This window comes from Spermophilus citellus (assembly GCF_964194105.1).
Source record: "Spermophilus citellus genome assembly, chromosome: 10".
Taxonomy (NCBI): Eukaryota; Metazoa; Chordata; class Mammalia; order Rodentia; family Sciuridae; genus Spermophilus; species Spermophilus citellus.
The window spans coordinates 44,450,092-44,476,200 of NC_138197.1; the positions used below are offsets into that span (position 1 = coordinate 44,450,092).

The window sequence follows — 26,109 nt, forward strand, 5'->3', positions numbered from 1 at the left end:
AGACATATTTTCTAAATCTCCCTCATCCTGGGAAGAAAGAACCATTTCCTTAATCTCTTTTTTTCCAATCCACCAGGACTAATACAGATGGTGCCTGATGCTATCACCCTGACAAAGATCCATCGCCATTCTGGGCTGATAGGACCCCTGAAAGAAAACACCATCAAAAAGTGGTTCAGCCAGCACAACCACTTAAAGACCGATTATGACAAGGTCTGTCCTGCTGCAACTAATTTTAAGTAATGTGCTTAAATAAAAATATGCTTTGGTTCATTAGGTATTCTGATTCATGGGAAAGTAAATTAAATACACCTTGAGTTCTAATTCTCTCATCATCAGTCTCATAATAATGACACAGTTTAAATGACATATTAATGAGATAAAACATTTCTATGTTTGGTTTTCATTCTCAGTGAAATTGCTAGCCATTAATAAAACATCTCTTTGCTCAGCTGCCTCTCTTACAACAATTTCACCCAAGATGATGGCCCCTTGAAACTACCTCCTTCAAGTAATTTCCACTTGTTTGTACACAATCTCTAATTTCTATAAATAACCACCCCTCCTTTGCTAAATACTTTGTTACTTGCTCTGCTTTTCTGTCTACCATTCTTGTGATGGTTTTTAGAATACATAATTGTGTGTGTGTGTGTGTGTGTGTGTGTGTGTGTGTGTACTTTACAAAATGTACTGCAAACATTTTGCTCCCAGTTTATATCACTTTGACACCTGGTCTATAATGTACAGTTGTGCAGTTTCTGCTCTATACTAGGCTCCTGAGTGAAGGCTGAATGTGACTAGAGTCAGGCCTAGTTCTACTTACCAACTCATGAACTTGTATAGTTTGGTAACCCAGAGCACTAATTCATCTAAAATTGTAATACTGGCCAATGTTAATTTGGTCAGAACTGCCCTGGGCACTGACATCCTCTCATTCTGGGAGACTTTTCAGTTCTGGGAAAACAGGGATGATTGCTCACCCTATCCAGCATGGGCCATGATAAGGAGACTGAGGAATTCCTCTGTTCCATACCACAATGAACTTGAAGGGAAGCCAAAAGCAGGGTTTTAGGTGCCAAATAACAAATAATGAGATTATCTTAAAATATGCCTTTTAACTATTCCTAAAATTTCAACTTGATTTTTGCACACACAGCTCTCATCAATGCTTTGAAGTGTATCCACATACATTTGCTTTACACAACTACCATGTATAGGAAATATGTTACTATCTTCATTTTATAGGTGAAGAAATTCTAGACAGACAAATAATTGACTTGACCAGGTACCCGAGAGCCCTGGAACTAAGCGATCCAAGTATCCTGGCATGTATTTCAGTGTCACAGACTTCCACTCCAGCAAGTTTTCCATGTCATTCTGGGATACGTGTAACCTTTACACAACCAAACCCTCATGGTTACACAAAGTTGATGAATGTGATGCATGTTCCTAAGACCATTTTTTTTGGGGGGTGGACTATTTTTGGAAAGAAACCTCTGATTATTAAAGCATAAGCCACAATTAATTTAGTGGTAATCTGCTTCTAGCCACACAGACATTCACTAATGTATATTGTACTGAAATACTTTCAGAAATTAACTGGATAACCTAAGAGTAAACAAAATGTTACTAGTAACTCAGTATAGGTTTTCTGTGTCCCCAAAATTCAAATATTTAAAAATGGTATTTAAAATATTTTAAATGTTGCCTCTGTGGAAAGACAGTGATGGTCCATGTTGGTTTTTCTTCTTTTATTTTGAAAAAAAAATCATTCAATATTGTATAGTTGAGGCATCAAAAAAAAAAAAAAAACAGAAATCCTCTCCAGTAAGCTAAGAAAATCAACTCCATGTGAATGAGATACTTCTTCCCAATTTTCATGAAAAAGAATGCTAAAGAGAAGATTGCTTCATGATCTTCTATGTCATATCAAGAATCAGCCACTTATCCAGGCCCTTCTCTCTGTTAAGATACAGAAATTGTTCTCGATTGTGTAAAATTTTGCTTTTCTCGTTTATTTTTTACCATTATCTCTGAGGCTAACACATTTTCTCACTTTTTTTTCTATTTTTGTGTTATTGTTTCTCAATTCATTAGGCCTTGAGGAACTTTTTCTATTCCTGCGCTGGCTGGTGTGTGGTAACGTTCATCCTGGGAGTCTGTGACCGTCACAATGATAATATCATGCTGATAAAGTCAGGCCACATGTTTCATATTGACTTTGGAAAATTTTTAGGTCATGCACAAACATTTGGAGGGATAAAAAGGTCAGTGCACAAATGTTTATTATAATAATTAAGCAATGTCCTAAGCACCATATAACATGTAATAGCATAAAAACTCTGAAGATGACTTGCTTCCCATCTCTCAAATCCCCCTAGGCAAAGTAAATGTGACTATATACCTAAGAAGAATGAGGAGCAAATTTTCGTTAATGAAACAAATTGGGTTTTTGCAAATTGTTAGTGGAACTGAATAAAATCATGCTAAGTGAAATAAGCCAGACTCAGAAATTCAAGGGTTGATGTTTTTTTCTTATTTGTGGAAGCTAGAAAGATAAAGGAAATAATAATAATAATAATAATAATAATAATAATAAGTGATTTCACAAGAACAGAAAAGAGATCAGTAGACTACAAGTGGGAGACAAAGGGAAGAGAGGAAGAAAAGGAAAAGAATAGGGAATTATGCTATGTGCATGTATGAATATATCACAATGCATTCCAATTTTATATGAAACTGAAAATAAATAGAAAGAAGACTAATACAATAGAGGGAGGGTATGGAAGAGAGAAAGGATGGGTCCAAAAGAAAAAGTACTGGGGATTAAAATGGAGCAAACTATGTTACATCCATTTATGACTATATCACAATAAACCCCGCTATTATGTCTAACTATCCTGCACAAATTTTAAAAAGTAAAAAAAAAAAGTTAATAGACTAGCTCAGCCTTCCCCCATGAGATACTAATCTCATCCCAGCTTGAGTTATTTGAAGTAATAACTGTAGACCTTGAATAGACAGTGAAACCCGAGTTGATGTGCTCGTACATCTGGTATATTGCCCAAAGCATCACCACTGTTCTATCATAAAACTAGCTCACCTCCCACACTGAATTAGCCTTGAATCATTCCAAAAATGCAGAATGAGTACCTAACATTCAAGGGCATTGAGCATACAACAGCAAACAAAGCAGATGCCAACTCTGACTTCTTTGTAGTACGGTGGACAGACAACTAAACAAATAAATAAGTGAAGAAATAATATTAGGAACTGAGAACTTCCATTAGCAAACTAAAGCAGAGAAATAGTGTAGAAAATGACTGGGGCAGGGATACTATTTTAAAGAGGCCTCTCAGAGAAGACAAAGAGCTGGGTAATGAGTGGTCACCTGGTGGAGATCCATGAGAAGAGTGTTCCAGGATGAGAGATTACACAGAACAGCCCTTCTCAGTTGAGTTCTCCAGAAACCTAGAAATCCTATCTCCATGCTTACACCAACTCTGAGGTTGTCTTAAACTTTCTGACTTCTGTGAGAGAAAAAACAACATCTCACTTATGAATGTGAAGGATTTCACATCCTGTGCGTAAACAAACAATACCTTCTTAAATTTTAATTGTAAGATTAAATAGGATTTACACCAGCAGATTAAATCAAAGGGCAGTTCAGCCCCAGCATTACTTAATGATTATGGATAAAATTTGGCTAATCCCTACAGTGGAAATAAGAAATTCCTTCAGCCTTCTGATGCCGGTTGGCTTTCTTTTGAAGTACTGCTTAATCATTTTCTTTATTTTTTTAAATTTTCTCTCGCAAAGATACAAATTGAGTAGTTACCAAATTGTGCATCCACAATTTTCACTCATTTCTCTGGTGACAATAATTTCTATATAGTAATTTTGGATATATCACATTGCGTAAAAGATATTATTGCATAAAAGATATTATTATAGCAGTAAACTATATTTTAACTCAATAATTCCTTCATGGTGATTTTTTTCTTATAAAACAGGCAATATTAAGAAAATCAGTTATTAGTGACGTTTATTGCTTTTCTCATTCATTGTTTCAAACTCTTATTTTTCAGTCTATCTTTCCAGTCCATATGAACTTTCACAATGGTAATGCTAACCTTGCATTAAGTCTTTCTAGTGGCTTTGTTTCTAAATACTTTTAGGGGCAGCATGAGCCTTGGTTAAACAAGGCCACTTTGGAGCCATTCTATGTTTTTTTTAATTCCATGCTACCATAGGGTCACCATATGATCTTGACTCCCCTATGCCTTAGTTTTCTCATTGATAAAACAGATTTTTGTTTGAAGATTAAGTGAGTTGATATATGTAAAGTGCTTTGAAGAATGTCTAACACTAAGTGAGGGCTTCATACATGTTTGTTGTCATTAATTGTAAGTGTTCTAAATGAAGTGACAAGAAATAAGATCACATCTCTGGGTGATAGCTTCTTTTGTTTAAAGTGACCTAAATATCTGATTTGGGTGACTTTTAAAATCTATACATTGAAATTCATACTTTAACTATATTAGTCACAAATCAGAGCCTTTTTTTCTAAGAGAAAAAGTAGACCAGTTATTAAAAATTTACTCCACATCACAGGACATAAATCCACTTAACATAGATGAAAACTCATTCCAGAATTCAACAAAATAAAATTTAATCTCCATCCTTTTCCTACTAAAAAAAATGTATACAAAATGATCAATACGTTCAATGTAAGTCTTCTTACAACATATTTAGCCTTTTAAATTTTATCCCAATAGATCACCAATCATCTAAATAATTAATCTCAGCCTTTCTATCTAGATACTATTCACAGAAATTCCCTATATCTGCAGTAATTTTGACATTATTTTCACTAATTACCACTGATGTAATTCTTTTAAGTTTAATTTTGAATTTGGGTATTATAATACTTACATTCTTAATCTTCTCAATTTGAAACCATCTTCTTTTAAAAATAAACTTTCTTAACATATGAAAAAAATTAATTTTATTCTATTCCAGTCATTCTGGTTCAGCACATTATTCATTGTGAGTCAAATGCTAATAGAAATTAATAATCTCCCACATGTTATGATTTATTTAAATGAAATTAGATGGGTCTCATTGGTTTGTTAATCATGATTGTTTACTAAGAATCACTGTGATCCTTCTCAGTCAAAGCAGACCTTAACATTGTGAGTCTTCCACAAGGAAAGTACACTTTGTAATGTCTCACCACCTGTGAATGCCTTTAAAGACATCTTTGTATATTAAGCATCTAGTATAGAAAAGAGGTTCAATTATGGTTGATAGAAAGATCACTCCAAAAGTGTCATCAAATTTACTTCCCTTGACTTCAGAAAGTTTTTCTAAATAAAACTTTATTCAGGACGTGCCGTATTCTGTTGCCATAACTGGAAATTCACTGCACAACTTTTTGACCTAAAGGTCATTCCATATTTGGGAGTCTGGGGAAGGAGACCCAGAATTCCTACAGAGTGTCACAAAGCTAGTCCCTGGCAAGCTCCACACCACATATGAATGGAGCATTCTCCAGGGACAAGTCTGTCATTTCCCCCTTCTCACCATTCCCCCTCTACTATTTCACCTTATCATTCCCCTGTTTTATGTTTCCTTTGAAAGCCCCATTATATTTACCTCACCATGGTAAGTTTACACAGTTTCTCTGTTAAGAAACATTAATATTCTTCAAGAAGAGAATTTATAGGTTTTCATATGGAAAAGGTGAAGAAGAGTTTGAAAGAGAACAAAAGGAAAGGAAAGAAGGAAGAAGGGAAAGAGAACAACTTAAACAGTGTAAGGATTCTGTCTTCCTGTGCTCAGTTAGCCTACACCCCAGAGAGAAAAGAACAAGGGTCACACCGTGAGCCTTTACAGCTGGTTTAAGGTAACATATGCCTGCACTATAAGCATTTCATAGCCCTGACTCTAAATTTAGTCTTCAAAGAAAGACTACAAGTGTTTCCTAAATGTAAGTCTACTACAGGAGCTTCATCACTAAAGAATCAGTGCTCTGCTTTTATTGCTGGGAAAACTACCCATAGGGTTAAGAAACAGTATGCCCACTTCAAGCCTGACACATAAATTTTGGTCATGCATCTTTGTAACTTTACGGGTGACTTCAATGTTTTCAGAGGTAATATGGCTATTCTTGGTTTTCACCTCCCACCTAATTTCAGATTATACCCCTACTTAAAATATGATATCACAAATAGCTCTTCACCCAAGTATTATAGCGCTGATAAGCTTTTCCTCACATCCATTCTGAGTTCTGTTCCAAGCATATGACCTCAGTTCACCCCTCAACTCAAGCTCAAGGGGAACATACACGGCAATTTGAAGGATGTAAGCCATCTCTTCCTGCCCTGTGGTGAAATCCTACTCCACTATCAAATCAGACCCACTATATTAGAGTAGAGAAGTAGGACTGATAATCTTGAAGAGGGAGCTATTTAAACTACCCTCTTCAAATAAGAGGGATAATATACTTGAGCCAGTATCGGAAGTTATTAAGCAGTTAAAGATCAAGGACTTCCAGCAGTCTAACTTAGGGACACACAGTGAATTTACAAAAGAGGCCAGACTAGAGGAGGTGGGGGTAAGTTTTACATTTTAAAAATTATTGGTGAGACTCCCCTTAGTTAATAATTGCTGGGAGCTTGGAGATCTCACAGGACGTTAAATGTTCTTTCTGTAATAGTAACATGCACCCTTATGTTCTCATTATATTGTACATGTGAGGTTTCTTGCATTGCCTAATTATACAAGGTTCTATCCTATCCAATGGAGATTGCAGTTTGCCTTCTCAATTAACTCATGGATATTAGATCAGAGACTTGTGTTCTTTCTGTTGGGCAGCAAAATTTGCTCTTTAAAATGTAGGTTGTGTGTGATATCAAGAAAAGGGTAAGCTTAAACATCCCCCAATACACTCTAGTCATTTGTTTCTATGTTAATATCACTCACCATTATGCATATCTACAACTTTTAGAAATCTTTAAAACAAGATATTTTATTTTTACTATAGTACTTCCTGGTGACAAAAACATTTGAAATTTATGAAATTAATACAAATAATTTTAATAATAACAACAAAATATGCCTCTTCACTGAGTCCCACATTTTAGTTCAGGGTACAAATACATCATTGAAGCATGTATGTCTATCTTTCTTTTTTTTAACTGATTTTTTGATAAAATTGCTCCACAAAAAGAAGAAATATCCGTGTGCATAGAGTCCAATAGAAAGATTCTACTATCATAAATTCTTGCTAGAATTCTCTTTCCTTTCCCCTCTTCCTATCCCTGCCACCATCACCAACATTGAAGCAGATGGCTCCTCCCAAATTGCCGAGGCTGTGACGCAGCTCATTCCTGAGCTGGCACAAAGCAAGTGCTCTGTAGAGTGGTGCCGCATCAAGTGTGGGGATCATACTCTAATGGAAATAGTCAAAAATACCTTTTAAATCATCATCTAGCAATAGCTCTATTCAAACAGAAGCTCTTCAAGAACGCTCTTGCGTTCTCTCTTTTACAATTGAAGGCAGAGAGAAGTTTCAGTTATTGTAACTTGTTCAAGGTCATAAGTCATAGGTGATAGAACCATGGGAATTTGCCAGGATAGTGTCTTTTCTCCATGATCCCAATACACAGCCTGTTCTCTCCAGCATTGGCACAGATGGCTGCTTCTTTAGTTAGTACCAAATGATATAGCTATCTCACATTTATGGCCCTGATGTATACTAAATTCATATCTTTAAAACCTACAACCAAATGTCTTGCAAGATGTTTGCACTGCAAAAGGCATGCAAAAACTGAGACTAAGTGTGAAGGTAGCAGGGCAGCTCTCTCATCTACAGGCATTTTCTCTTTGAGTTAAAAGGCAGGCAGAAATGTGAAACTGTCTTAAAAATGTTTTTAAATGACTAGTAGGCATAGCAAAGCTAATATGAGTTAAATACCTATGATATGTGATTATAATTTTAGAGCACATCCACGTCTAGTCTATTAAGCTTAGTGTAGTCAAAGACCACCCTGCACTACCGGGACCAAGCCCAGTGGTATTATCTAGACTGCATAATTCACATTTGAGGAAGTTGCTTCTGGGAACTATTGTACCCTTAAATAGCTTATGTGTGCAATACTTAAAAATGGAACATCATTTTCTGAGTATGTGCGTATTTGTTTAAGGAACAATTCAGTAAATGAAAGGCTTTCATTGTGAAGATATAAGCACCTCAGCTATTTCAGAGTGAATTCATTGCAATTAGCATGGCTTGTCCATTCCCTCAATAATGTATTTTACAGTAAGACCATTTCCATTGTGGGGGCTAGCAACAGGGGGAAGATTTCAAGAGCAAGTATAACATAAACAGGACTTATATAAGTGGGGAAAGGGGAAAACACAGCCTACGGTGGAGCATCTTGTGAATGTCAATGTGGACACCTAAGAGGATTGGGGGCCATAGCAACCCACCGCTCACTCTGCTACACGGCAGCAGTCAGTGTCAAACTGCTGAGCCAACAAGTCGTCACCATTTTCAAATGGATCATCCTGCTGGCCCTGTGATGGCACTGAAGTTCTGTGGTCACCTTCCCACTCTCCACAACAATTTGTACTTTATTTTTTCAAGATAAATATCAGATCCCTCACAAACAATTCTCTAAAGAAATGAACGTACTTCCTACTTTATTGAGAAAATAAAACCATCTGAACCAATCCTGCTCTTCTACCCAATGTAAAATCACAGATTTACATTTGCACCCAAACTTCTGGCTTTCTCTTGTAAAACCAGATTTTTTTCTTTCTTTCTAAAACCAAGAGATGCTTTGGAGCCACTTTCCTCCCTGCTTTGGGTGAACATTGTACTATCAATAATTCATTTCTTTCCTTCCATATTATCCTCTCCCTCTGTAATAATCTTTTAAGATAAACGTATCTCCTCAAAGTTTAAATGATTTTGTCTCCAAACCCACAGGCTTCATACTGTTCTGCTCAACTTCACAAACTTCCTGAACACCTTGTTCATAAACTTGACCTCCATTTCCTTACCTCCCATCCAAACCAGAGCTACTTCAATCTGGATTTATTCTTCATAAATTGTTAAGATCTGCAATGACCTCCGTAGTTCTAAATCCAGCAATACCCCTTCCTCATTTCACCTGACTTATCCGCAGGTTCTAACAGTGTTGACTCCTTCCTCAGAATCTCTCTTCACTTGCTCTCTGCAGTGCTTCCTCACCTGATAGATTTTCTCATCTTTTAAAATCCAATTCAAGATGATTTTCTTTTCTCACGCTGTGAAACGTTTGATCCCCTAGGACTCCCCTGAGCCCTCATCTCTTATCACTTTATGGTTTCTGGAAGCTAGTATCATCTATAAACAAGGCTTCTCTTCATGTCCATATCCAGATAAATCCTAAAACTTTTAATCTTATCTTTTTGAGATCATTATAGATTCACATGTAGTTGTAAGAAACAATACATACAGACCCATATACCCCTGATCATTTTCCCCCAGTGATACCATCTCATAGTAGTTACCACAACCAGGCTACTGATTCTGTTTTAGTCAAGTTACAGAGCAGTTTTGTCCCCACCAGGATCCCTCATGTCACCCTCATGTACCTTCACCTAGCTCGTTCACACTCTCTGCCTCTATACCCTCATCCCCTGGCAACCACCAATCTACTTTCCATTTCTAAATAATTTTGTCATTTCAAGAATGTTGCATAGGGCTAGGGTTATAGTTCAGTGGTAGAGCGCTTGCCTGGCATGTGGAGGCACTGGGTTTGAATCTCAGCATCGCATATCAATAAATGAATGAATAAATGAATGAATGAATGAATGAATAGGTCCATTGACAACTAAAAGAAATAGTTAAAAAAATGTTGCATAAAGGGAACCATATAGAAATATAATGTTTGGAGATTGGCTTTTCATGCAGCATAGTTTGTAGATTAATTCAAGCTGTTATATTTTCAAAGCTATGTCCCTTTGCTGAAAAATGATATTCCATTATATGGGTATTCCACAGTCTGTTTAAACATTCATCTGCTGCAGGACATCTGAGGTACTCTAGGTTTCTGGTTATTATGAATAAAACTGCTATGAGCAATTCATGTATGGATTTTTTAACAAATATTTTCATTTTTCTAAGATAAATGCTCAAAAGTATAATTGTTGGTAGGTACATATTGCTTTGGATTTTAAGAAACTGCCAAGTGGTTTTCCAGAATGGCTGTACAGATCTCAAATTTTCACCAGCAAAGTATGAGTGACAGATTCTCCACATCCTTACAAGCATTTGATATTGTCATTTAAAAAAAAATTTAGTCCTTCAGATGGATATGTGGTGATACCTCATTATAGGTTAATCTGCATTTCCCTGTGACTAATGATATTGAACATCTTTTCATTGTAAATATTTTCCACCTACACATCCTCCCCATGAAATATCCCTCAGGTCTTTTGCCAGTTTCTACTGGTATTGTTTGATATTTTTTTACCATTAAATTTTGAGAGTTTTAAAAATATATTCCAAATACTAGTACTTTGCTGCCCAGTTTTTAAACATCATCTTCCAGTCACTTAACATTGTTTTTCTCAGAGCAAAAGTTTTTAATTAAATTATTTGCCTAGTCTTAGATCCCAAAGGATTTCCCTTGTGGTTTTTCATAAAAGTTTTATAGTATTGTGTTTTATATTTACCTGTGAACTATTTTTAGCTAGCTTTTTGTTTTAGGTTTGAAGTTTAGATCAAGGTTTATATTTTTACCTGTGGGTACCCAAATGTTTCAGTATAATCTGTTCAAAGGAGTATTCTTTCTCCATCAAACTGCTTTTCAAAACGTTGTTAAAAATCAGTTTGGCAGGTCGGCTGTTGGACACTTCTGTAATTCCAGCTGCTTGGAGGCTGAGGCAGAAAGATGATGAGTTCAAAGCCAGCCTCAGCAACTGCGAGGCACTAAGCAACTCAATGAGACCTTGTCTCTAATATAAAAATATAAAATAGGGCTGGGGATGTAGTACAGTGGTTGAGTGCCATTCCCAGTACCAAAAAAAAAAAAATCAGTTTGCCATATTTGTGCAGGTCTATTTCTATGTTATTCATTCTGTTCCACTGACCTGTGTGTCTCTACCTGCAGTCCCTTAGTTAGATGACTTAGACAACAACCTAGCAAGAAATTGAGGTACCTCTTTATAGCCTAATAAAAGCAGAAGTCTAGCCTCCCCACCTTGCCCTTTGCAAGATGAGGGGAGTTTTGGTCACACTCTTCAGCAGTGTTTGGCTGGAATAAAGTGATTTTCATCCAACCATTTTATGTTTTGATAGGTCAATCTCCAACCCTCCTTTTTGCCACAACCAATTTATACATCAAATTGGCATATAATTCTGAACTTCAGAGATATACTCTAAAACCTTAATTCTACAACCTAGGATTAGGTGTGCATTTGAGTCAACTGATAAACTAAATCACAATTAAAACTCCTACAGCCTACAGGAGTGGAATCGGATTTTATTTCATATGTGAGGCTTCTTTTCATTTATAGAAAAGTTTTAGTATAATTCTGAATTAAAAAAAAATTCTTAGAAGTATGCCTTAAAATTATATAGAAAAGATACAGCATTTTATTTTGTTGGACTTACTGAACATTTAGACTATGATAATGTCTATACATATAATTTGTTTCTCCAATTTTATGATTAGTTTATAATTTTCTCTAGGTTTGATATGCTTCTTTATATACTTGCTTTCTGTATGTTTTTTCTGTGTCTGATTTATAATGGTGGCTCCATAGAAGAAGGATGTGTTATCTCATGAAATTGAGCATAATTTCAAAAACTTTCCAAGAGATAAATCAGTTTGGTCCATTTTATTTTTTCCTATTGAAAAGAAAAAAAAGTAAATCTATCATATCAGAAGGGAAATTTTTATGAATCTGTGAAATTTAAAATTCTTGTAAAATTATTTCCAAAGTTCTATTCAAGGTAGTAAACATAGTATAGAAAGTAGGAAAATAAATTGGAAAACTGTAACATATAAAATTAAGATTTTTTTCTGATTATGGAAGTCACTAAACTCTACTACATGTCAGCAGTAGTGATGATGACAAAGTTAGTGATATATAAAAATACTTCCAAATTCAAAAGCCCACTCATGCAGCACAGAGGTTCCGTGGAGACATTGGGAATAAATTAAATTTTAAAGTAAAGATGGGATTCCTTTTTTGGATGGCATTTTTTAATCAGAAGACAGAGATGTATCTATGACAAGGTTCAGCTATGAGAATCCTCTTGGTCATTTAGGAACTAACAACAATAACTAAAATTTGTTGAATGCCTCCTGTATGTCAGGCTTGTGTTCTAAGCACTTGTACGTGTTTTAAGTCATTTAAGTCATCCAATCCAGGAGTCAAGTGCTTTCTTCCTGATATTACAAAGGAAGAGATGAAGGTCTGCATAAGATAACCTTCCTGGGGTCCCAAACTCATCAGTGGCAGGAACCTATTTGAAGCCTGACCCATAGGGCCTGTAGTCCCTTCTTTCTACCTACAGTGTCCCTACTCATTGCTCTTCTCAAGTGCACAGCCCTCTCCATGTGTGAGGCATTGACCTACATCTTTCCAGTTAGTGCTCACAGACATTCTAAGAGCTGGGTATTATGGAACCATTTAAAGAGAAGGAAATTGAGACATACCAAGCCCAAGGTCAGAACACATGCTTTATCTCATGTTTTCAACAACTTCTCCCAGCTTAGCCAAAGAAAAAGGACTTATAAAGTTAATTCACAGAAAATAGGTTAGAAAGTGAGTAAAGGCCCAGTAAAAATTATTTTGACCAAATATTGAGAATTTTGACTTGAGAGTTGAGACACATTCCTCAGTGTGTGCTAAAAAAAAAAAAAAAAATTGCTAAGTGGATGAATATAAAGTGAAATAAAGGTCTTGGTATTCCAGCCTCTCTTCTGGATGGCCAGTGGTAACACGGATCACAAAATATAATTTTAAAATAAAATGAAATGACTACAGCCAAGCCAAGCTAGTTTATTTTTATTTTTTTAAATGCTTTGCCTCCAGTTGGAGTCTATGTCCTCAGGTCTGCCACAAAATACCTGTTGTAGCTTTCTCTTGTTTTGAGAGAGAGAGAGAAAGAGAGAGAGAATTTTTTTTTTTTTTTTGGTAGATGGACATAACACAATTCCTTTATTTTTTTTAATGTGGTGCTGAGAATCGAACCTGGGTCCCACCCATGCTAGGTGAGCGCTCTACTGCTGAGCCACAATCCCAGCCCCCTGTTGTAGCTTTCTGATCTAAATATCCACACTTCTAAAAGGCCAGATTCATGAGATTCTCCACTTTCTTATATCTTTACTAAAATAGCTAAGCAACAACAATAAAGAACACTCTTCTTTATTTTAAAAAATAAAAGGCCTACCTACCTCAAAATATGCAACTTTTCTATTATGACTTGGTCTAACCTTATTTGTATGCAAGCTGCTACGCTCAAATTCAAAACACATTTTATTCCAATCCATTTTTTTAAAAAACCTTCATTTTTTAAATAATTTTTACCCCAAACTATATTCCCACCATAAATTTTTCTAGAACTCAGGACAAACTAGTATCAAAACTGTTTTACAATTTCACTATCTAATGAGTGAGCTTCATCCAAGAGAGGTGTCTCCAATCTTCTCTCTGCTGTTTCTGTTAGAAGTGTTAACACTTCATCTTGGGCCTCTCCAGTTCTCAAATAACATAATAAAAAATGGAAACAGGACCACCATCTCTCTGGTTTTTCCATCCTTGAGACTACAGGGGGCAGTATTACTTATATAACAACATGGCCTGTTCCTATTCTTCCTACCTGATCAGCATTTTTATTGGGTCTAGTGTGAAATGACATATAGCTATCTTTTTCCCTACTAAGGATATGACAGTAAATTGGTAACATTTATTTTTTTCATAATTTGCTTTCTAAAAGAACTTTTATTACAATATCTTAGCTTTTACTGAAAACACTTTTTCTCCAAAAGGTCAAGCTATCTTCTAAGAAAGAAGAATTTTTTTTTAAATATGGGAAGGTCAAAATCATGATCTGTTTTATAATTTTAAAATTTAACAGTAAATATACTTTCTTTAAAGACTTTGCATAGATATTATCTTATTATTAATTTGATCTTATATTTTAATAGATGATATTCCCATTCAAATATAATTGTGAATTAAACACTTGAGATAATATGAATCAACATAGTAACATAATATCCTTTCCTCTGTTACAGCCCTCAATTAGTAAATTTCTCCAGCTATCAACCAATGAAGGAGGTTCATCCATTAGAGCAAAGAGAAAAATCACAACAAAATTCAAGCGTAAATAAGTTACAACTGCATAATTTAACCTACAAACCATTTCTCCTTTCTCTTACAATTGCTATTATTTTTGGTTCATAGGGACCGAGCCCCTTTTATTTTTACATCGGAGATGGAGTACTTTATTACAGAGGGTGGAAAAAACCCACAACATTTCCAAGATTTTGTGGAGCTTTGCTGTAGAGCATATAATATTGTCAGAAAACACAGCCAACTGCTCTTGAACCTGCTAGAAATGGTAAGTCCTTTGGGGAAATAACAAAAATAATAAGCTTCATTCAGGTCTCTCTCTCAGTAGTCTATTTTTGCTAATGGCTTGGTGTTCCCCAAAGAGCTTTTCAGAACAGAAAGAAATGAACAAACTGAGAGGACCATGGAACAGCTTCTAAACACACTTTTGATAATTCAATATGTTGAACTATTATTAATAATAGTTATTGTCTCAAATTTTCCTATTCCCAACAATATTGATACACTCAGAGGTTATCCGAGTATATTTTTACTCAGGTTTTTAAGCACCTTAGATTTTATTGTGCAGTAGTATTTTTCAAAAATGCTTAAAAATTCTCTCCTTTATATATCCATGGCAACCTAATGATGCAGACCAAGCAATAATTTTTCCTGGTTTCCTCCAATCTCTGCCTATTTGCCTATTTTTTAGATTAAGAAACTAAGAGTCAAAATGTAAAGTGACTTGCTAGCAATTCAGAGAAGAGTACATTTAGTGGTATATATTGGGTCTATTGAGACATGATCCTATATGCTCTGTTGACTAATAGGGGAAATTTAATATTTCTTTCCTCTGTTCAATCCAAAGAGATGAAGAAGAGTTACATGGGAGGGGGTAGCCTGAAAGAAAGATATTCTGGGAGAAGGATGTGATTCCCTTGGTTACAACATACACACCAGTAATTGCATCAATTTGTCGGAGAGAAGCATGCCACGGTCCATCAGTGTGGGGCATAGAGTCAATTCAAAGTGGTTAAAAGCTTTCAGAGGACAATAAATCTGCTAGATGTTATTAAAGGCATAGAGTTAGAGGTTGGGCCTCCCTGAGTTTGAATCTAGCTTGACATTTTATGGATTCCATTCCTCAGAGTATGTTACCTAATCCTAAAAATACTACTAAATGAAGATAATAGCATCTACCTTGTAGAGTTGATGAATAAATGATCTAATAATGAATACTTTGCCCAGACCAGGCACTGTTGTAAATGCTTTATGGATATTAATTGATTAAATTCATAATAATCCTAATTGACAACTAATATAAAGCATTTAGAATAGTACCTGTCACATAGTAATGTTCAATTGGATAATATTATTATGCTAAATTCTTGTTACTTTACAAGAACACTGTTCAGTACAGTATCCTCTGGTCAAATTAAACCTAATCTCATTTAAATTTAAATTATTATTATGTAAATTAAAAATTCAGTTCCTCAATCTCACTAGCAACTTTTTTTTTTCTTCTTGGTACTGGGAATTGAATCCAGGAAGACTCTACCACTGAGCTACATACACAGTTCTCTTTTATTTTTTATGATGAGACAGGGTCTCATTAAATTGCTGAGGATCCCTTGAACTTGTGATCCTCATGCCTTAGTCTTCCGGGATTACAGATATGCACCAGCATGCCCAGTTTTATGAGTTACTTTTAAAATGCTCAATAAGCCTTGTGGCAAGTGGCACCATATGGGACAGCACCGATATAAAAACATCCTCCATCATCACAGAAAAATTCTAGCTAGTCCTACTGAATAAATGTTGACTTTGTTGCAACAATTTGGAGTCTGGTTTTAACTTTCAAACAACATAGCCACTGTATTTCTTTCTACCTTAAAAAATAAAGATTTCTAAAAATACTAGAAACATGTCCTTCATGTAAAAAGACACTTTGGTTTCTTCTTATGTAAACTAAATACAGAAGGTTCTGACCATCTCCAGAGTCTTCCAATTGAATTTCCAAAAACAGCCAATGATTCATACCGATAGTCTGCATTCTCTCTCCTAGTTCTATCAGACCATAGTGCTGAATAGGATGGCTTACAGATTATAATAAGCCAAGTTCATACCACAAAGCAAACTGGACAAGGACTAAGTCCGTGAACTTGACTCCAACATAGAGGCAGTATCAACTCTAATATCCCCTTAGACTTTAGCAAGATCAATTCATGAATCCATGAGCTCCTGTATGCTTACTATATGACAGACACGGTGAATAATATGTCAATGTATATGACCTAGTCAGAGTTTAAAGTTTTTTGAATTTAGTAAGGGAGCTAAAATTGTGTATACAAATAAATGAGGTGTCCAGCATTTCAAAATGTCTATAATGCTATAAATAACTGCATAAAAGGAGTAATTCCAAATTTTACCAACTGCCTTACCAGAGACATTTCAAAAATATACCTAAAGCAGAAAAACACAAATATAACTTCTCAGGTGACACTAAAATTATGCTGGATGACAATTTAGCAAGTTAAATAATATGAAAGGGCAACCTCTCAAAAAATAGATTCAGAAAGCTACTGGTAGGTTTTTTCTCTTGTTTAATTAATTTTTCTACATACCTTAAAAAAGATTCAACATGTGTTATAATTTATTAAATAATCATTAATGTCATTCCATATGTAATGCTATTTCATATAAAAGAAATAGATACATGGTATTTACTCAAAATAATTCCTCATAAATACTTTAGGTTTTGCAAGTTTCTGGTGTATAATATATTAAAAAATTGTTCTATGTTCTAATTTAATCAAGGCTTGACTTTTAGGCTAAGGAAAAAGTGTTGACAATGGAAGATATTAATTCAGATTAAGCATATAATCTTTGATTTAGACTATTAAACTGGAACAGAAGAGAAGCAATCTGGACCAGTTAAACCCATAAACAAACATAAAACATCAGTGTGCTGTTTCCTCAGTTTTTGATCATTTACCTTTAAATTCCTTTCTTTTTTCTCAAGGGTGTATCTTATGGGACTCCATAGATAAAGTATTTAGTGAAGGTTTCAGGACCACAGATTCTCTGGTAAACCTTCTTATAAAATAAAAAACAAGTTTAAATTTGTGAAAGATTATTTTTCACTTATGCATGTATCTACCTTCCCCTAAATTATGTCTCAAGCTGATTCTTAGTGTTAAATTCCTTTAAAATAATTCAATCTAATAAGCCATGGCCCATTTACAACTTGAGATATACTTGGCATGGGCCATAAATTCTATCTTCCATGAATGGTCAGTACCCAGAGTTATTAGCCACGGGTATTTGGTGGGTTCACTCTGGAGTTATTGACTCATCCTCAGCAGAGAGCAGAGCAGGTTTACAGATATTTTCAATGTTCTTTATTTCCTCCTGGGAAAAAATAATCTATGAAATTCCCATCTTACTTAAAAGCAACATCTGTAGGAGACCCAAGAGTGTTAGTGGCTGAATTCACTTACATAAAAGCCTGTATTTCATCAGCTTTTCTCTCATTAAAAAATCAATATCAACTATTATGAAAGACTCCAAAAGAACACAAGGACCATTCACCCAGTTTAAAATCTTTATTACACCCATTATTATATCAGATATTTCCCTGCAGAAATCTTACTAGTTTCTCTATGATGCAGGGAAGACTGCCTACCTCTGTAAGCAAAGCTATAAAAATAGATTTGGACTTAGTAGGACAAGAACAGAAATAGAAACTTTAAAAATGCTCTTGTCCTTATAAAAAGTTACTTATCTAGTCATTATCTACATCTGTCCAATGCCTGTTCTACCTGATCTTTCCCTTCCCTACTGCCCCAGTTACAGAAATTGGCCATGCAGTCAGTTACAGAAATTGCCCATGCAGTCTAGACCAGGAGGCACTTGAACCACATTGCCAGGGGGCAGAGAACAGATATGGCTAAGTGGTTCAGCTACCAGGGGCCATCAGCACCCTGTAGGGTTCAATCACAACACCCACATCCTCCATTCCTCTCCAAGAAAGGGAAACATTATTAATGGCAAACTTAGCACTGGCCACCTTTACTCAGGGACAAATGGGGAGAGAGAGAAGTGCATCTGCTTTGACAGTCTGTACTTGGATGCACTATAGTGTGTGTGTGTGTGTGTGTGTGTGTGTGTGTGTGTGTTGTGTAGGCAGAGGAAAGAGTAAACGTAGCACCTACCTTCCAAAAGAAATGTTTGACAGAGTCCTGGCCAGGCAGGTGTCAATTCAGGGTATTCAAATAAGACTAGACTCCAACATAAGCTCTAGAGAAGAAGCCTGTTTTTAGCTAATGAATGATCATGGTGGGATAAAAAAAGAAATCTGCCTCAATAAGTACGCAGATGTCTCTAGGACTCTAAGTACAGAGATGATGAGATAAAACCTAATCTGGATTCTAATTGCTGTTGGGAATGTGTCTCCCTGTGGTTGATTTTGGTTAGTAGTCAGTCAGTGCTGACTTTGCTAGTAGCATGTTTTCAAAGCCTAATAGCATCTGGAATTTTTTCTATTCACTCATTTATTCATTTACCCATTCATGCATTATTCCACAGACATACATGAAGTTCCAACTATTTACAAAGCACCATGCTAAGCAATATAGACAGATCAACACTGAATCAAAGTTCAATTCCTGCTATCAAAAAACTTAAAATCTAACATGAAAAAAACGTTCACAAACAACACATAGTAAAAGCTAGGAATTAGTACTGTGAAAGGTAGAGCCAAGATATGATTGCTGTACAAAGATAGCAGTAATTAAACCTCATCAAGAGGATCAGTGATGCTTCAAGGAGGAAGAAGTATTTAAGTGGAGCACTGTAAAAGATTTTCAGTAGCCAAGGAAGGAGAGGAAAAGCATTACTGACTGGGAGTTGGGGGAGGCATATAAGTATCCACGGCAGTTTTAAGAGCTTGGGAACAGCATGTGTTGGAAATGGATGTGATCAAGTGTGCCTAGTCTATGGTACAGATGGAGGCCTCTGTAGGAAAAGACAAGGTTGAAGTGATATCGCAGTTAGATTATAAAAGTTATTTATGACCAGAATGAGGTTTAGACTTTAATACATAGACCCTTAAAAAAATAAGAGGAGTATGTTTGTTTATAGAGGAGACAGTACCATTGTTCTTCTTGAGTGTTAGATAGATAAATCAATTTATGGAATTAAAGATTTAAGGGTTCGAGAAGTTATTCAAGAAACCTAGGCAAAGGAATATAAAGAGCTGAACTAGAACACGGGTAGTTGCAGTGAAACACAGGGGAATGAATCCGAGAGTCTGTTGAAATTTTTTCATAGAATTAAGTGATTGACCATGAAAATCAGGAAAAATAGGGATTGGAAGAAAATATGAATTTCTTGTCAGCTGCACACAGGTGACAGTGTAAATGGAGACATGAAACAGGAAAAAGGAGGAAAGATTTATAGAACTGACTCAAATTTAGATATGGTGATTTGAAATGCCACCCAATCGCCCATGAGGAGAAGCAGTTGGCAACTCTCCAGGACTAGCTGATCCATTTCTGTGGTTTCAGCTATCAACTGTGTGCTAATGACTCCCAAATCTATATTTACAGCTGTGTGCTTTGGACTCTTTTCATCTCTGTCGATATATTCAATCAATCACTCAGTTTTCCCAATTCTACTTTCTTCATATATTTGAGATCCAATAATGTCTCCACTCCAAATCAGTTTCTAGTCCAGCCTCTTACGTGGACCCTGTCTAATGAATTTTGATACACACCCGTGGTGATCTTTCTGAAACAGAGTCAGTTCTTTCAGTCAAATGTAAAAACATTTAAAGAGCTCTCTCTTACTTTAGGATATGGCACACATCTTTAATACTGTAAAATACTCTACCCTGTTTGCTTTTTAATCCCCATCTCTTGGTGATCAGACATATAATTCTCTGTTTTCCAGAAAACCTTCCTGGATTTCTTTTTGCAAGCACAGTAAAAACATCTTGGTCTTCTTTGTACATCCATACATGCTGTTCCCTCAGCCTGGGTGGGGGCTGTGGGAAAGAAGAGCATTTTCAAACCCACATTTTTCTCATTCAAACTTCATCAGATCAAATACAACTTCACCCTTCCTCCACAACCACAACCACGTAATCACTTTGTCCTTGATTATTAGGATTAACTTCTCATTGTAAAACTGTCTCTATTTCAGAACAGGAAATCATTTATCATCTTAGTCATAGAGGTCCTGAAAAATAGTTTTCTTCTTGAAAAAGTTCAAATTTGTTTCAAAAAGACCTATGTTTTTTTTTCCTCTGAGAATTTTGCCTACAACTAAAGAGAATATTATCCCTTCAGTCTACAGCGTAAGGTAAACAAAGTACTTTTCTGAAGATTAGCAGAAAAATACCTGTTCAATTTTATTCTTAATTATTTCATTACTTAATAATCTTTAATAAATATAGTCACCATTCAACTGGGGAAAACTGCAATGTGAGAGTGAGCCACGGAGTCATGAAGAACGAGAGGACTAAGCACCAGAGTATAACAGTTTTATACTCCGTTGTTACACATCATTTGAACTGGACATGCCACTTGCAGCTTTCTAGGGATTAAACTTATCTTCTCTAAAATGCACAATATTACATAAGTTTTGTGTAATATTTTTAAATGTGCAAAAGTATCTCTCATTCATTAGCCATTTGATTCTCCCAGAACATGTTGGGTATTTTTATACCTACTTTAGAAATGAGAAAGTAGAAATTCAGTGAGTTAAGGAACTTTCTCAAGATTACTCAGATTTTAAGTGGAGGATCCAGAAATTCTGACATGGGGATAAAAGGAATTTCATGCTTTCTTCACTGGTCTACTAGGAAAATTAAATTAAATTGTTAATCTATGAGCATTTTGCCAATTACAATCATTCTTTTTATTATTGTTGTTATTGCTTCTACCACTAAAACTCATGAACCTACATTCATTCCCACATATAAGTTGAAGACCATTGTATGCAAACTTATGTTTATATGCCTATCAGAATACACCAAACAAGTCTAATTTTTTTCCTGCGTTTCCTCTTTTTGTTTGTTTGTTTGTTTTTTGGTTTTGGATTTTATTGTTACAAAGATGCTACATGCAGGACTGCCTGAGCTAAGTGGAATCCAAGACCTGAAATATGTGTATGATAATCTTCGTCCACAAGACACAGACCTGGAAGCAACAAGCCATTTTACCAAGTAAGATGAGCTGTGAATGTGTGAGTGTGCATAAGTGTGCATGTCAGACAGAAGTTCCACATCTAAGGTGATTTCTGGTAAAGCAATAACTTCATGAAGCTGCCATTTCTAGAATCAGCTTGGGTGCTAATTTCCAGAGAACAGAGTGGAGCAGCACGCATGCCTGGCAGGCCTTAGTCCATGTTTTTGTAGCAAGCTATTGTTTGCTAACCAGCCCTTCATCTAGCAGATTGCTCAATAAGAGGTCATTGAAAAGAGCAAGGGCTGACATAAATAGATTGGTTGTTCTACTTGAACTATGTCCAGAAAAACAATTTAGAAAAAAATGATTTATGATGAGAAATGGACTTACTACTTTCATCTGTAAGACAATACAAACATTGGGATATTTGGTCAAAGACCTGTGACTACCTTTTATTTTTAATCTATTTTTTATTAAGCAAGTCTGGGAAAACACTATTGTACATCAAGGTAACAGTCTAGGCAGAATACTATGAATATCAATTATACCCAAAATCATTGTCCAAAGGGCAGTGCATTTGATAATATAAGATCCTTTTGAACTTTGCTTTTTGAATGCATAACATAATTCCTGGTCTATTTTAGGTATTCCATAAATGTCAGTTCTAATTGTCTCAGTAAACAGTTTAAGTAGAGAAAAACAGCATTCCTTTTTTTTCCTGTAACCTCTTAACAGTGAAACTTATTTGTCTATTTTTTCCTTTTTAAAAATTTTTATTGTTGGTTGTTCAAAACATTACATAGTTCTTGATATATCATATTTTGCACATTTGATTCAAGTGGGTTATGAACTCCCACTTTTACCCGGTATACAGATTGCAGAATCACATCGGTTACACATCCACTGTTACATATTGCCATACTAGTGTCTGTTGTATTCTGCTGCCTTTCCTATCCTCTACTATCCCCACTCCCCTCCCATCTTCTCTCTCTACCCCATCTACTGTAATTCATTTCTCCCCCTTGTTTTTTTTTCCCTTTCCCCTCACTTCCTCTTATATGTAATTTTGTATAACAATGAGGGTCTCCTTCCATTTCCATGCAATTTCCCTTCTCTCTCCCTTACCCTCCCACCTCTCATTCCTGTTTAATGCACTTGTACATTGCTGGTGGGACTGCAAATTGGTGCGGCCAATTTGGAAAGCAGTATGGAGATTTCTTGGAAAGCTGGGAATGGAACCACCATTTGACCCAGCTATTCCCCTTCTTGTTCTATTCCCTAAAGACCTAAAAAGAGCATGCTACAGGGACACTGCTACATCAGTGTTCACAGCAGCACAATTCACAATAGCTAGACTGTGGAACCAACCTAGATGCCCTTCAATAGATGAATGGATAAAAAAAAATGTGGCATTTACACACAATGGAGTATTACTCTGCATTAAAAAATGACAAAATCATGGAATTTGCAGGGAAATGGATGGCATTAGAGCAGATTATGCTAAGTGAAACTAGCCAATCCCTAAAAAACAAATGCCAAATGTCTTCTTTGATATATGGAGAGCAACTAAGAACAGAGTAGGGAGGAAGAGCATGAGAAGAAGATTAATATTTGTCTAATTTTTAATCATTCTAATATTTTCAGCCAAAAATTTATAAAAACATATAATGGAATGTATGCTTTTGAAGAAAATAATAATTATAAAAATCTCTCTCAACATTGATCTTTTCTCTCCCCTTCCAGAATGTACAGTGAGGACTCTCTCCCTAATCCAAGGATGTAGAAAGGCTTCATGGGATGTCCTATGCACTTGGCAATTTTACTTGTCTCAGAGGTTTCCATTTCGTTAACTTCATACCCTTGTGGTTGAAGAGAAGAAATGTGACAGAATCAAAAACTATTAGAGCTGGGAATAGCATTTATACTTCATGTGTTTTAATAATGAACATTTAAATGAGAAAACTGAGATCCAAAGAATTAGGTATGTTGCCACAATTAACAGAAGAAGCAGAATAGGACTAAAATCCAGGTCTTACTTTTCTGGTCAAAGGTTTTTCCAGCAGTCAATATTGGAAGCTATATGATATGATAAGGAATACCACACAGAGCTCCTGTTAAAACCTTCCCTTTACCTAATTAGGTTTGTAAAAATTCTACCATTATAGCAGGGCACAGTGGCACTGCCTGCAATCACAACTCTGACTGATAAAGCAGAGGATGGCTAGAACACCCCCATGTTCAATACCTAGTATTTAAAAACAAAAGTCTGCCATTAGATTCAATAGGAAAATACAGAAAGTTTTTTATAGTCTTGAAAAATGTCCTTTAATAGTACAGTTATATCTGGAAGAAGAATGTGTTTATTTACATTATCAAAAATCTCAAATATTGACAAATGATTGCAGTCAAAGACATTAGCTTTAAGACATGGATAGGCTTTTTAGACCCTTTGTTTCAAAGATCCAGAGATCCCAAGTTATCTCAACAAATAGGGATGGGGACTTTGTGTGAGAAAACTCAGAGAAAGGGTCACCATCTAGCTTCAGGAGGAACAGGAAGACATTCAACACTAAGCCTAGAGGTCCTGGAGCTCAAGGTAGCTCCAGGAACCACATCAGCAGGAATTAATTCCTTTCACTCCAGCTTCCCACCCCCGGTCCAAATAACTCCATCCAACATGAGTGGGTTGGCATGGTACCAAAAATAGCTCCTCAGATTATCCCAAGATCTGAGTGGAACTCCTTTTCTTAAAATGGTCTGTGGCATGACAGACATGTCAGTGGGACCAGGAAGGAAACAGAGGAGTTACACAGAGAAGGTCAGAAAGGGTGAAGTAAGGAAATGGATAGTTGGATTGCAGGACCTATTTTTTGAGATGCATCATTAGTTAGACAATTACAGTACTGCAGTTTGCTGATCATCTTTCCTGCCACTTAGACATCAAGAAAAGCTATATATTGATTCAGATGAAAAAAAAAGTCTTTCAGGCCCTGGTCAAAGGAAAAATGCAAACAGACTTTGTCTGCCAGGGTCCTGTCCCTTTTCATTTCTCTCCTTCATCTAACACACCCAGATGTGTCGAGAGCACAGTCTTGGATAGAGGACAGTTTGCCTAGGGTGACTCATTTCCTCCTCCGATTTAAGAGGACGAGGACATGAGACAATGTGAATAGATCTAAGCCAGTAACTTCATGGCAATGAGCTAGACCTCATTATCCCACTTGCATACCTCTGCCAAGTTAATCGTCACACTTGAGGATGTGATGCTATATGTTCTGCAAATTAAACTTTCTTATAGAACTTTCTACAGAATACTTTTAGAGAAAGAACTTGTTCTTCATTGCAGACTTAAAAACATCTTGTTCTATAAACACTCTGAACAATGCTGCATTGGAGACCAAGCCTTGAACACACGAGTCTTTGGGGGACACTTCAAATCCAAACCATAACAACTTCTAGGAGTCTGCCCCAGCATTGTATTTTATCCTATTGTCTAAATTGCATACTGATATTTTAGATAGGAATTAATGTGCATTTAATGTGTCTATTCAATTCTCTAATAACAGCAGGTTATTCTTCTGTTTAATAATATTACTTGGCTTTCCATTTCCTAGCTCTTACTTCCTAGTCTCCCATCACATAATGATCTTCTCAAGGTATATCCCCCTTTCTGTTATTCTTAAAGAAGATCACTTTCCTAATGTACATTCATTCTTCCTTTATCTATTTAACTTATATACAGAATCACAATATTTCTGGGGGCGGGGGGGTGTCTCTGATCTAACTTTCAGTCTCACCCATCCCTGATATATGAACAATTAGTACTTTCATCCATGAAACATCTCATTATTCCAGTAACTCATTGATCTTCTTTTCCTCCCTAATTCGACAGAACATGTCATATCTTGTACTAAATTTATAACTGAGTTACATACATGTCAATTAATATCTTGGTCAGTTGCATCAATTTCTTCCAAGTAAAGCAGGAGACATATTCCTACCCCCTTATGACTGAATGTGAAACAAGCCCATTAAATACAAGGGAAAATGCAATTTAAACATCCAAACTTAAGTATAAGTATAGAGAGACAAATAACAATAGCTAACATCTAATATAATACTTATGATGTGTCAGGCCTTGCTCCAAGTTCTTTTCATAGTTAATGTATTTAATTGTCATATCAACCTATAAGGTAATATTTTTAATCTACGTTTTTAAATTAGTGAATAGAGACTCCAGAGAAGTTAAACAATTTTCCCAAGGACACAGCCAGAAGGAACCAGAGCCACAATTCAAATGCTCCAGAATGTAGGGTCTTGACCAATAGTCTGTATGCTCAAAATCACCTCTTCTGTATGCAAGCTCTCACATGTGTGCTGCTTTGTAATCCAGACCACAGTTTTTTCAAAGTTCTTCAGAGGGTGCTTTGGCTGAAGTTTCATCATGATGCATCCTTCACCCTTTCTCAGGCACTAATCCTCAGGGGTGTGAATACCCCAATCCTCGGCAGAGAACAGAAGCCCATTCCCAGAACTATCAGCTCTGTGCCACCACTTGGAGCGCCCTGGTTGTGGT

The 26,109-nt window shown here is 35.8% G+C and overlaps 1 protein-coding gene across 2 annotated transcripts in view; it reads left to right on the forward strand.

Annotated features, from left to right (window-relative positions):
- PIK3C2G (phosphatidylinositol-4-phosphate 3-kinase catalytic subunit type 2 gamma) overlaps window positions 1-26,109 on the forward strand; it is a gene marked incomplete at its 5' end in the record, with an annotated part of 348,977 nt that overhangs the window by 242,056 nt on the left and 80,812 nt on the right. For both annotated transcript variants that reach the window (XM_081311198.1, XM_081311197.1), the window contains 4 exons: window positions 77-213; window positions 2,098-2,267; window positions 14,476-14,632; window positions 21,462-21,571. In XM_081311198.1, the coding sequence (XP_081167324.1) occupies window positions 77-213; window positions 2,098-2,267; window positions 14,476-14,632; window positions 21,462-21,571 (574 nt within the window). The remainder of the gene's footprint in view (window positions 1-76; window positions 214-2,097; window positions 2,268-14,475; window positions 14,633-21,461; window positions 21,572-26,109) is intronic.